Source organism: Parasteatoda tepidariorum, chromosome 4 (assembly GCF_043381705.1).
Source record: "Parasteatoda tepidariorum isolate YZ-2023 chromosome 4, CAS_Ptep_4.0, whole genome shotgun sequence".
Lineage (NCBI taxonomy): Eukaryota > Metazoa > Arthropoda > Arachnida > Araneae > Theridiidae > Parasteatoda > Parasteatoda tepidariorum.
The window spans coordinates 43,929,023-43,941,758 of NC_092207.1; the positions used below are offsets into that span (position 1 = coordinate 43,929,023).

Sequence of the window (12,736 nt, forward strand, 5' to 3'; positions counted from 1 at the left end):
AATTCCAAAATGATAAGTTCCTTGTTTGAAAACTTTATTCTCAAATAATAGATACATAGTTTATCCCTTCATTACTTTTAGATAACATACTACACAGCAAAATTTTATAATTGATATGAATTTGAATATGTAGCTAAAAACAGAATAGCTGGATTCTAGTTGAACTTATTCTTTCAAAACTAAAAAATACTTACCAAGAAAACGATTAAAATTAATTAAGAATCAGCACAAATGGCACTATTTGAAGTAACTTGGATAATTTTTTATTGATGTTTTCCGATGTGTTTTGGATGTTCCTTCTCTAAAAAAAAGAGATACCATTTTGTTTTCGTTTGCATAAGAAAGGATATTAAACATTTTTCTTTTTTAAATTTAATTAGCCACGATTAAGAAGGAACGTTGCAATGCTACACGCTACATTAAAGACGTCTCTAGAGTAAATGAATGACTGTTCATATAGAAATCGCAGGTATTAGTCTCATACAACAACGCCCCCTATAGTTCGTTGCGATCGCGAATTCCTTTTTTTTTTTTTGAGTTGCAAGTACACAATTGCGCTGTTATTGTTGAATTTAAAAGCGTTGGATTTATATCGCTCTTCAGTAACGCACACTTTAAAGGTTGGGTTAAGCTAAGAACGTGTTCTATTAAAACTAACAAATCTTATTTGATAAAGTAAAAAAAGAAGTAAAAAAATAAACAAAGAATATGTCTTTACTGAACTAAGTATAAAAGATATTTGGATATTTCTTGGTTGGTAATTTAGTTTAAATTTTTCTGAATTAGAATAAGGGATAAAAATCTATAACAAATTGATTTGATTAATATGTAATTACACAAGAGATTCAAAATAATGTGAGTTGCATAAAAACTTAGAAATGTTAAAAACTTATGTTAGAAACTTATGATAATGTTAGAAACTTATGTTAAATGTTAAATTTTTTTTATTGACTGAAAATTTGACGCGGTTTAAGTTAGGGACTTTTCGGTTAGTCGGGGGCAAGGAAATTGAACTAAATTTTTATTTATTTAATTTTTATTTATGTAATATTTATTTATTTAATTTATATTTAATTTTATTTTAATTAATTTTAATTTAATTTTCATGTGCTTAAAAAAATGAATTAAATAAAAATAAATTGGCGGAGGTCTACATTTTTTGACAGCTTTTCGCTTTAGCTCTTGTTAAATGTCATGTATCTGAATGTGTTGCGTCGCCATGTAAAGATAGCTCGCCAATTTGGCGAGCGCTTCTTAATGTTTGTGTTTATAATTAATTACATACTTCGTTCGTTCCTCGGTGAGGATGTGTTATATTGAGCATCTTCTGATAAAAAATTTCGATATCAACTAAAATATAACGTTTTTTCGTTTGTTGAGGACATTCTACGGTGTATTGTCCTTTATTAAAACCAATCGTTAAACTTACAGTCCATTCATATATAATCATAAACAGCTCTGCTAACCGAAAAGTACCGAAAGTATTATAAATAGTCTTATTTTTTCTAAAAATATAAGTTTATCAATATTATGATAGAAACTATATAGTGAAGCTATGAAATAACGTGTTAGATACGTAAAAATATATTAAATGTTAAAAAATTAAGATTATTTAAATGTTAAAAAATGAATATTCAAGTTCATACAAATACCTAAATAAATAAAAAATAATAAAAAATAATAAAAAATAAATAAAAAATTCATACAATACCATTTCATATAATACTATATATTAATCATTTTTTTTTTTTTTTGAAAATTCAATAGGTGCTAATTTTAAAAAATCCTGTAGTAATTAACAAATAAAAAATAAAAATGTAAGTTAATAAATCAAATAGTATAATTTTTTAGAAAGTCATTACAAGCTTAATTGCGTTCAATTAACCTGTGCAATCAATCAATAATTTTGTTTAAGAATTGAGTACTCATTTCAAAACGTAATATATTTTTTGAAGGTCTATTTTTATTGGTTTATTTTCAGTTTAATTTTTTTGCCAATCCATAAATTATTTGAAACAATTTTTTTAAAAATATATTTAGACTAATTCGTAAGTACTTCAAAGAATAAATAAATAAAGACCTTTAGAGTATGCATAGTATTATTTTATTACTGACAAAACATATATGGTATAAATATTTCATCTTTCACTTCAAAAAATGGCTTAAGTTCCTTTACATTTGCGAATATTTTATTTAAACTTATTATTTATTATTTATCGAAATATAACTTGTTATTTCCGTAAAACATTATGAAATATTATGAAGTAAAATATTAGTAAAATTACATTAAACAATAATAGTTTTAGAAATAAATATTTTTAGTTTTTAAAATTATCTCTTCCTTTGTATAATTTTATTTTTTAAACTATATAACATAAAATGATAATGGCCTAAAACCGTTTTTTGTTGCTGTCGGTTAACTCTTATTGGTCAAAATAACCATATAATGTATTCTTATTCAACAAAAAGGATCAGAAAATCTTTTATTAGCTCAACATTAAAAATAATTGTAACAGTATTTATGGATAAATTATTTATCTCTCTTATTCAACGGTATTTTCATTATGCTGTATTTTATTTTTAGTGCTTTTAAATATTCATTTGAAGTTATATTCGCATATGTTACTCTGTCTACATTAAACTTAACCATTTTAACTTTTTGATTTTTATTTAAAGGCTTAAAACTATGTTTTTTTAATAAATTATGAAGAACATTGATTTTGCTCCTTAATCCTTGGCATTCGTTCAACCAACGTAAGCAACTAAAAAAATGAATACAAATGAATTAAAAGTCGGAATTAATTATTCCTTTCATTGCTAAACATTTAGCAAGTTTTCTAGTAACCAAAAGTTAAATAAAAAATTAAAAGACAAGTTTAAAGAAGAAATTGCTATGATAACTGAATAAACTTCAAACTTTGCAATTATCAAAATGGAAACTAACTGTAGTATCAATTCTGTAGTAATAAAAAAATAGGGGGAAAAACACACTTAATAACAACTTATTTTTGACTTTTAACTTTAATTTTTGTTGTACCAATCTGTCTATTGTCAAGAAAACAAAAAAATATTGCAAAATAATCGAAGGGGGAGGGGGTGAGAGAAGCGTGCAGGAAGCAGGTCCCTCCATTAAAATCCAAATTTATATAAAAATAGAAAATTTATTTTGCAATTAAATTTGGGAAAAAGAAATGATTTTTTTTTAAATGGAACTGAAAATTACTCTATTAAGAAATATTTGGTTTACATTTCGTATTATGTCCAGTGCCAAAACATAAAATCCTTTTTATCTCAAAGCTTGCTTGCTTATGATACAGGAAAAAAAAACAAATTTTTATTGCATGCTTATTACATCGATATTTGTTTAATAATTTAAAATCTTATGCAAAATGCAACTTTAACTATCCATCAAAATAAAATCAAAATCAGAATATTGAAAATAGATACCATAAATACCTGTCCGATGGTTAATATCTGGTACAGAAAAGCCGATACTGAACAAGAAACAAAATAAAATTTCAAAAAGCAATGAATCCATCTTCAATGTGAGGATGCGTGGTCACGATGACGAATGGGAGATGCGATTGTTAAATCCATCTATATTTTAATGTACTTTTAACGTGTCAGACATTATCAATGCCAGATTAAAATACCTACATCTGTGTGTATATTTTTTTTCTCTTGAAAAATGCTCATCAAAATTCTGAAGCAGCATAACATAGAACCGAAGATGGGCTCTATAAGTTGCTCATGCGCAGAAGGGATGCGGCCTCCTAACTCCTGTATTGATCGTGAGGGATGTCGGGGGAAAGGGGTGGTTGAAGATTTGGGAAATTATGTATCAGGTGTAAGGGGAGGAAAGGAGAAAAAAATTCAAGGCGAATCTCGTGCATTGGATGGAAATTTTATGGCGAATTGTACAGTCTGATCAATGCCATTTGCTTAATTTCTTGAGCTGATGTTAGATTCGAATGTGTTGGAGTCGTTGGCGGGGAATTGATTTTCTTGTGAAAGATCACTACCCGAATTCTCGTTACATTTTTCTTCGAAATAAGGGGTATTAATAAAATATCATTGATACATGAATATTTAAAGGTTCTTATAGAAACATTAAAAAATATAAAAAAATATTTTTAGAAATGTTAAGAATTTATAAGATGCTAGTTATTGCCAGCGGCTTTACTCTCTCGGAAGAATGATCTCTGCGCAACTCTCGAGCAATAACTTAAGTATCATATAGCATATATGGTATTGCTCGAAAAAGGCACGATCCCTCACCAATAATTGGTATGACAGCATGCGGCACCATAGCACCACTCAAGTTTAAAATTTCTTTAGCCATTTAAGAAAGGATCAAAAATAAATCTAAATAACCACTTCGTAGATAAGTTTTTATTTCGATTAAAACAGAAAAATTATTCTAAATAAATATTTGTTGATGTATAACTAACTATTCACCACTACTTAAATTAGCACTTAAAACTGCTTAATAAAATGAATTTGAATAAATACTTAACGTAAAACTGTGAAGCGAGAAAATCTTTTTGGATAATTTAAAAACACTGCCTCCCATAAACGTTAGATGAACTAGTATATCATAATTTCCAATATCATTAATTTCTTGATCTCATAAGAAATTACAACTTCTTGCAATCAGGCAAGGAGTTGATTTTCTTGACAAAGATCTTTTTCCCAATCCTCTTAGAACTTTTTTTTTTTAAATAAGGAGCAGAAATAAATTAGGAATGATTCAATAGAATGATTTAAATTAAAGGGTCCTTTTAGAAAAACATTCGACTGTTTAAAAACTTCAATATAATTCTTTGGCATAAAATTTCTACAAGAATGACACATGTCTCCCTATCAATATCAGTGATTTGAGGAAATTTTATTAATTTTGACTCATTTGAGTATTAAATGCGTACAAATCACATTACGAGTTCGTAACTGTACTTAATTCTTTAATTCTGCAGGTCTTCAAGAATTACCATTATGAGTTTACTTAGTTTACTTAGTTTACTTAGTTTACTTAGAATTTACCATTATGAATTTTGTTCCACCACGCAGTATTTCCACTGAGAGCAACATTTCCCACAATATGACGAAATCAAGACATGCATTACTCTTGAAGAAATTCAATGAAACCATTTTTGAGAGGAATTTTTTAACAGATGTCGTATTGGAAGTGGGTGATCACGTTTACAAAGCACACAAGTTAGTTCTTTCATGTTTCAGTCATTACTTGAAGAGACTTCTTGACTCCGAAAGAAGAGAACCATATCGAGTAAGCCATAGTGCTTTTGATCGATGGTCTTAGTGGAAGATGGTGATGAGTATTATTTTAGAGCACAAGATTTAGAAATTATAACAACAGCTGGAAGACGTTTATAGAAAAAACATATTTTTTCAAAGAATTTTGTTGAGTTAAAAATTGGATCAAAAATCAATCATCTAAATTTATAACTGATCATAATATATTTTGACAAAACAAAATATTATCGATTTTCCTAATGTACTTCCACTAAGATCTTAAATTTATTGTTTTATTAAAATTCCCTGTTTATTTGAAATTAATAATATTAAGGTGACATAGGACTTTCAAAAACTGTTTAGAAATTATCGAGGGATTTGTTTGAAATTCTCATATATTTATATTGTTAAAAACAATTTATATACAAAATTTTAAAAAAAAATTTTTAAATTAAAGAAATTCAAAAAATTAGAATTTTGAATTTTTTATGTTTTTTTTTAATATTATTCCTCGCGTTCGAAATTTTGTTAAAATGACAATTCTTTTAAAATATTACATATTAGGTAATATAAAAAAATTATTGGGAGCATTTTTTTTTATTATTATTGAAACAAATAACAGTAAAAAATGTAGTAAAAAACCAAAATTTCTGGGAAAAAATCATCATACCACTATAAAATATCATGTATAAAAATAATACTATTTACTTAATTCAATAAACTTTTCTGACTAAACGTTAATAATATTCATAAATATATAACATCAAATTCTCAAGTCAATAAACTGAAAATTCATTTCGCTGGAACAGTTTGAAATTTGTAAATTTGTCAAAAAAGACATTTTGAGAAAAATGACTTGTGCTACTTCTTCATTGCAGGGCGTCAAAGAGCGTGGTTAAAACAGAAATGGCCGTAACTTCGTCAAAAAAATGTTCAGTTAAACGCCTAGATTTCAAAAATACAGAGAGAAAAAATTTGATTTTTTGGCGAATTTTTGTTTATTTGAAAGTCTCTTGTCACCTTAAAATGAATACTTTAATAAGCCAAATGCTCTTTTAGACTAGGTTACAAACTAACATTCATATTACCTGATTCATATTGCCTTCATTCGCTTCAAAATATATCAATAGGAAATAACAGTTGACAAGTTCCCAGCGCTCAAAAACAGGCACCCATTTTCGAGATTTGACAGAAGTGAATGAGAAGAAACAAAAGTGATTTGAAATATAAACCTGAATACCAAACAGATTTATTCATATGAATGTTGATTCCCTTGTTAATGACATAAGTTTATCACCACCTCTCCATAGCGCTTGAAAAGGCATCTTACCCTGATTCCCCCCTCTCTGCACTCTGGCTTTTCTTTTTCTGTTTTTCATCTTTTTCTTTCTTTCTCAGTTTCCGTGGTTTTTCTAGTTATGTTTCTCACCTTTATTTTATCCTTTTTTCAGTGGCAACTTTTTGCTTTGTCTTTCAAATCCCTTTTGCTTCTTCTCTTTCACGTCTGGCAAGTCTTAAAAATGTGTGCCTGCTTTTGAGCGCATTAAACATGTCAACTATTTTTTCGATTAATATATTTTTGAAGTGAATGAAGTTCTTAATCAGGTAATATTTTATCGCTTCAGTTTCTTGGGATAATTTATTTAGCATTCAGATTGAAATGTTTTTTTGAAAGATGTTTTTTTCAAAACAAATTCTATGCAACTTGCAATTTATTTTTAAGGAAACAATCGGTGAGCTTTTTATATTGAACACAGCTCCAAATGTGTATATAAAGAAATGGTTTTAGTTCGAAATGCTAATTTCATTGTCATAATGGACACATCAGAAATGCAACTTTTTAATGTTAAATCCAAATTTAACAGCTAAGAATGGAAAAGGGTTGCAAAGATACGCCATTTTAGAGAAGCCTAATGCTTTATTTACAAAACTAAAAATTTATAAAAATACAGCATTTTACAGAATCGTTTTTGCAAGAACGAGTAAAAGTGTTGTTTTCTTCAATTTAATTTATTATCAGCATTTTTTTAGCAAAAAAAGAAGAAAAATCGCGTGTATAATTGGTTTACATAAAGATTACATTTTAAAAATTTCGACACAATCTAACATTTAAAAATCCAACCTTTTCGTTTTTCCCCAATTTTTTAAAAAAAAAACTGTCTTTCGATTTATTAATGATTTGATTTTTCATAAATGGATTTGGGTAATTTTGAATTGTGTTTATTCTAGTTTTATTATACATGTTAGTTTCGGCTTATGTCTTCAAAACTTCTGAACCTCTTCTCTTGTCTCCCCCCATGCACATTAGTTACGCCTTTAAGTAGCCAATTTTAAGTGAAATTTGCTACTTCAAAATATTCACGTGTGAAAATTAAAATGCTTCATTTTTAACACGATTTGTCATAGTTTTTCACATGAATACCGTTTTTGCCGTTACCTTTTATTTTTGAGAACATCGTTTTGATCTTTAGTGACTTAAAATTTAATATGAGATGCTTTCTTTATGCATATAATATGAATGTTTGAGAAAGTGATCTTGAAAATTCTTTATTGTTTTATTTTTGACAACTTAACAACTTGGCTTAACAACTAAATCTTATTTATTCTTTTTATTTGGAATTCATTCACTAATTTTCTTTCTTAGCTAGTGATTCCTAAAGTGGGAAGAGAAGAGATAAAATTACTGCTTCAATACATGTATACTGGAAAACTTAATTTAACTTGTGAAAATTTTTTTGAAGTATACAAAGCCGCCGCTATGCTGGAAATGGTGGAAGTTATGCAAGAATGTATTCAGGTTTGTGAATTACGCATAGTTTCTTTTTATATGTAAATAAAAAAACAAAAAAAAACTCTGGATAATCCCTATAACAAGAATCCTTGTACTGTTGTACTTAATCCTTGTCTTAAATTATAAAAAATTACTATTAGAAGATAAGTATTTTGTTTTTTTCCAACCAATTATTTTAAAATGGGCATAAAGATTGAACTTTTTTAGCGATATTGGCTTTCGAACAATTTTATTATGCCAAATTTGAACAAGAAATTTAAAGGAAATGTGCTCTGATCAATTCTTTATTGAATATGACACAGAAATCAAGATAAATGTAAATACACATATGATTTACAATAAAAATACCCTTGACATGAAGAAGCCTTCAAAGACGGAACAATATATCAAAATTTTATGTAGAAATTTACCGTTATGGAAATACAGATTCTTATAAGAAATCTGTTCATCTCTAATTGCAATTGATTGGGGGCACGAACTTTCCATGCAGGCCAATTAAATTCGGACACTTAAAAGGAGTTAATACCTGACAAAATAACCGTAGTTTCATCTCATATAGTGGGTATTAAGGAGAACTCGAAGCAGAAACTTGTCTGTTAAAGTAGCCCCATTCTTAATCAGATTAAAGTTCGGAGATCTGGGTGGCCAATCAATCCGTTGAATATTTTCCCACTTTAAAAAATCCTTAGAGTATCTTAATTTTCTAGTAATAATTTGTAATAGTCAAGAATATATCAATTCCCCCAGCGGTAATCAAATTGTAAAATCTTTTTTAAAAAAGATTTTATAAGATTTCTGTTTAACTGATCATACTAACTGCGATTACTGTCACCGAAAGTAGAGTTAAGCTGTCATAAACATTTTGATACCAAAAAATATATGCTTTTATATTCTCAAATAATCTAAATATACATAGTAAAAATAGCAATATCACAATTTGTTCAAAAGCATTACTGCAGTTGAAACTCTTTTTCAGCTGTTGGAACCTAAAGGAGACATCAAAAGTTGCTTTTACTCATTCATTGCGGCAAAAAAGTTAAAAAATGACACAGCGTATCTAAAAGCACTGAAGCACCTAGCACACAGATTTGAAGAAACAATAACTTCACCGGAGTTTTTGAATTTTGACGTAAATAGTATTCTGGAACTAATATCCAGCCAAACTATTGGGACTAGAAGGTACGTGTTTCTGTTTACTTCATTTTTCTTACGACCTTTAATCATTGGGTTCTAAACAGTATTTTTCTTTTAAAACAAATTGCATAAACATGTTTAAAACATCATTTTAGATCCAATTCAACTTAGACTTCAATAACTGTTTCCCCTTAGTAAGGAAGACGGCAGATTACACGAGAAAAGAAAAGTATTGTTTTAAAAGACAAATAACTCTTTGAAACTGGTCACGAAGTCACTCTTATTAGAACAATCTTAGCGGAAATGTTCACTTGTGACATAACAGTGGTGACTCAAAATGTTAAGGCATAATGTAATATATAAAAATTAGTTTTTGTTCGTTTTTTCACGAAATTTTCTATGAATTTGGATTATCATTTAACAATCTCGTTATCTTTTTTTTCTCCATTAACAACTGCACCGAAGAGCCATTACATTATGACCACCCTCCATCTATAACAATGGACTCATCCAGGTTTTCATGGCTTTTCGCCCAAGAACAATGTTTTCATGGAGCACATTAGGACCCATAATGCTCATAGAACAATCCCTGACGTCTGTAAGCTACTTGAACATAGTTGCAGACCAGGTTCACCCATTCATGGCAACAGTTTTTCCTGCGGGGGATGGTGTTTACCAACAGGATAATGCACCATGTNTAAGAATTGAGTACTCATTTCAAAACGTAATATATTTTTTGAAGGTCTATTTTTATTGGTTTATTTTCAGTTTAATTTTTTTGCCAATCCATAAATTATTTGAAACAATTTTTTTAAAAATATATTTAGACTAATTCGTAAGTACTTCAAAGAATAAATAAATAAAGACCTTTAGAGTATGCATAGTATTATTTTATTACTGACAAAACATATATGGTATAAATATTTCATCTTTCACTTCAAAAAATGGCTTAAGTTCCTTTACATTTGCGAATATTTTATTTAAACTTATTATTTATTATTTATCGAAATATAACTTGTTATTTCCGTAAAACATTATGAAATATTATGAAGTAAAATATTAGTAAAATTACATTAAACAATAATAGTTTTAGAAATAAATATTTTTAGTTTTTAAAATTATCTCTTCCTTTGTATAATTTTATTTTTTAAGCTATATAACATAAAATGATAATGGCCTAAAACCGTTTTTTGTTGCTGTCGGTTAACTCTTATTGGTCAAAATAACCATATAATGTATTCTTATTCAACAAAAAGGATCAGAAAATCTTTTATTAGCTCAACATTAAAAAAAATTGTAACGGTATTTATGGATAAATTATTTATATCTCTTATTCAACGGTATTTTCATTATGCTGTATTTTATTTTTAGTGCTTTTAAATATTCATTTGAAGTTATATTCGCATATGTTACTCTGTCTACATTAAACTTAACCATTTTAACTTTTTGATTTTTATTTAAAGGCTTAAAACTATGTTTTTTTAATATATTATGAAGAACATTGATTTTGCTCCTTAATCCTTGGCATTCGTTCAACCAACGTAAGCAACTAAAAAAATGAATACAAATGAATTAAAAGTCGGAATTAATTATTCCTTTTATTGCTAAACATTTAGCAAGTTTTCTAGTAACCAAAATTTAAATAAAAAATTAAAAGACAAGTTTAAGGAAGAAATTGCAATGATAACTGAATAAACTTTGCAATTATCAAAATGGAAACTAACTGTAGTATCAATTCTGTAGTAACAAAAAAATAGGAAAAAAAATCACACTTAATAACAACTTATTTTTGACTTTTAACTTTAATTTTTGTTGTACCAATCTGTCTATTGTCAAGAAAACAAAAAAATATTGCAAAATAATCGAAGGGGGAGGGGGTGAGAGAAGCGTGCAGGAAGCAGGTCCCTCCATTAAAATCCAAATTTATATAAAAATAGCAAAATTTATTTTGCAATTAAATTTGGGAAAAGAAATAAATTATTTTTAAATGGAACTGAAAATTACTCTATTAAGAAGTATTTGGTTTACATTTCGTATTATGTCCAGTGCCAAAACATAAAATCCTTCTTTTTATCTCAAACCTTGCTTGCTTATGATACAGGGGAAAAAAATTTTATTGCATGCTTATTACATCGATATTTGTTTAATAATTTAAAATCTTATGCAAAATGCAACTTTAACTATCCATCAAAATAAAATCAAAATCAGAATATTGAAAATAGATACCATAAATACCTGTCCGATGGTTAATATCTGGTACAGAAAAGCCGATACTGAACAAGAAACAAAATAAAATTTCAAAAAGCAATGAATCCATCTTCAATGTGAGGATGCGTGGTCACGATGACGAATGGGAGATGCGATTGTTAAATCCATCTATATTTTAATGTACTTTTAACGTGTCAGACATTATCAATGCCAGATTAAAATACCTACATCTGTGTGTATATTTTTTTTCTCTTGAAAAATGCTCATCAAAATTCTGAAGCAGCATAACATAGAACCGAAGATGGGCTCTATAAGTTGCTCATGCGCAGAAGGGATGCGGCCTCCTAACTCCTGTATTGATCGTGAGGGATGTCGGGGGAAAGGGGTGGTTGAAGATTTGGGAAATTATGTATCAGGTGTAAGGGGAGGAAAGGAGAAAAAAATTCAAGGCGAATCTCGTGCATTGGATGGAAATTTTATGGCGAATTGTACAGTCTGATCAATGCCATTTGCTTAATTTCTTGAGCTGATGTTAGATTCGAATGTGTTGGAGTCGTTGGCGGGGAATTGATTTTCTTGTGAAAGATCACTACCCGAATTCTCGTTACATTTTTCTTCGAAATAAGGGGTATTAATAAAATATCATTGATACATGAATATTTAAAGGTTCTTATAGAAACATTAAAAAATATATAAAAAAATATTTTTAGAAATGTTAAGAATTTATAAGATGCTAGTTATTGCCCGCGGCTTTACTCGCTCGGAAGAACTTTGATCTCTGCGCAACTCTCGAGCAATAACTTAAGTATCATATAGCACATATGCTATTGCTCGAAAAAGGCACGATCCCTCACCAATAATTGGTATGACAGTATGCGGCACCATAGCACCACTTAAGTTTAAAATTTCTTTAGCCATTTAAGAAAGGATCAAAAATAAATCTAAATAATCACTTCGTAGATAAGTTTTTATTTCGATTAAAACAGAAAAATTATTCTAAATAAATATTTGTTGATGTATAACTAACTATTCACCACTACTTAAATTAGCACTTAAAACTGCTTAATAAAATGAATTTGAATAAATACTTAACGTAAAACTGTGAAGCGAGAAAATCTTTTTGGATAATTTAAAAACACTGCCTCCCATAAACGTTAGATGAACTAGTATATCATAATTTCCAATATCATTAATTTCTTGATCTCATAAGAAATTACAACTTCTTACAATCAGGCAAGGAGTTGATTTTCTTGACAAAGATCTTTTTCCCAATCCTCTTAGAACTTTTTTTTTTTAAATAAGGAGCAGAAATAAATTAGGAATGATTCAATAGAATGATTTAAATTAAAGGGT

The 12,736-nt window shown here is 28.1% G+C and overlaps 3 protein-coding genes across 8 annotated transcripts in view; 2 read left to right on the top strand and 1 right to left on the bottom strand.

Annotated features, from left to right (window-relative positions):
- The window catches only part of LOC107452948 (cubilin), an 18,688-nt gene extending 14,885 nt beyond the window's left edge, over positions 1-3,803 (bottom strand). The window contains exon 1 of one of the 2 annotated variants that reach the window (XM_016069578.3): positions 3,457-3,803. In XM_016069578.3, the coding sequence (XP_015925064.1) occupies positions 3,457-3,538 (82 nt within the window). In that variant the 5' untranslated portion in view covers positions 3,539-3,803. Of the gene's footprint in view, positions 1-3,447 lie in introns of both variants that reach the window. The other variant, XM_016069577.3, reaches the window with a different exon arrangement.
- The window catches only part of LOC107452939 (uncharacterized), a 60,390-nt gene that overhangs the window by 18,859 nt on the left and 28,795 nt on the right, over positions 1-12,736 (top strand). The gene's annotated exons all lie outside the window — the stretch shown is intronic.
- Positions 5,099-9,346, top strand: LOC139425437 (kelch-like protein 6). The gene is made up of 4 exons (XM_071180322.1): positions 5,099-5,284; positions 7,895-8,047; positions 9,018-9,220; positions 9,331-9,346. The coding sequence occupies exons 1-4, from the start codon at positions 5,099-5,101 to the stop codon at positions 9,344-9,346; spliced, it is 558 nt and encodes a 185-aa protein (XP_071036423.1).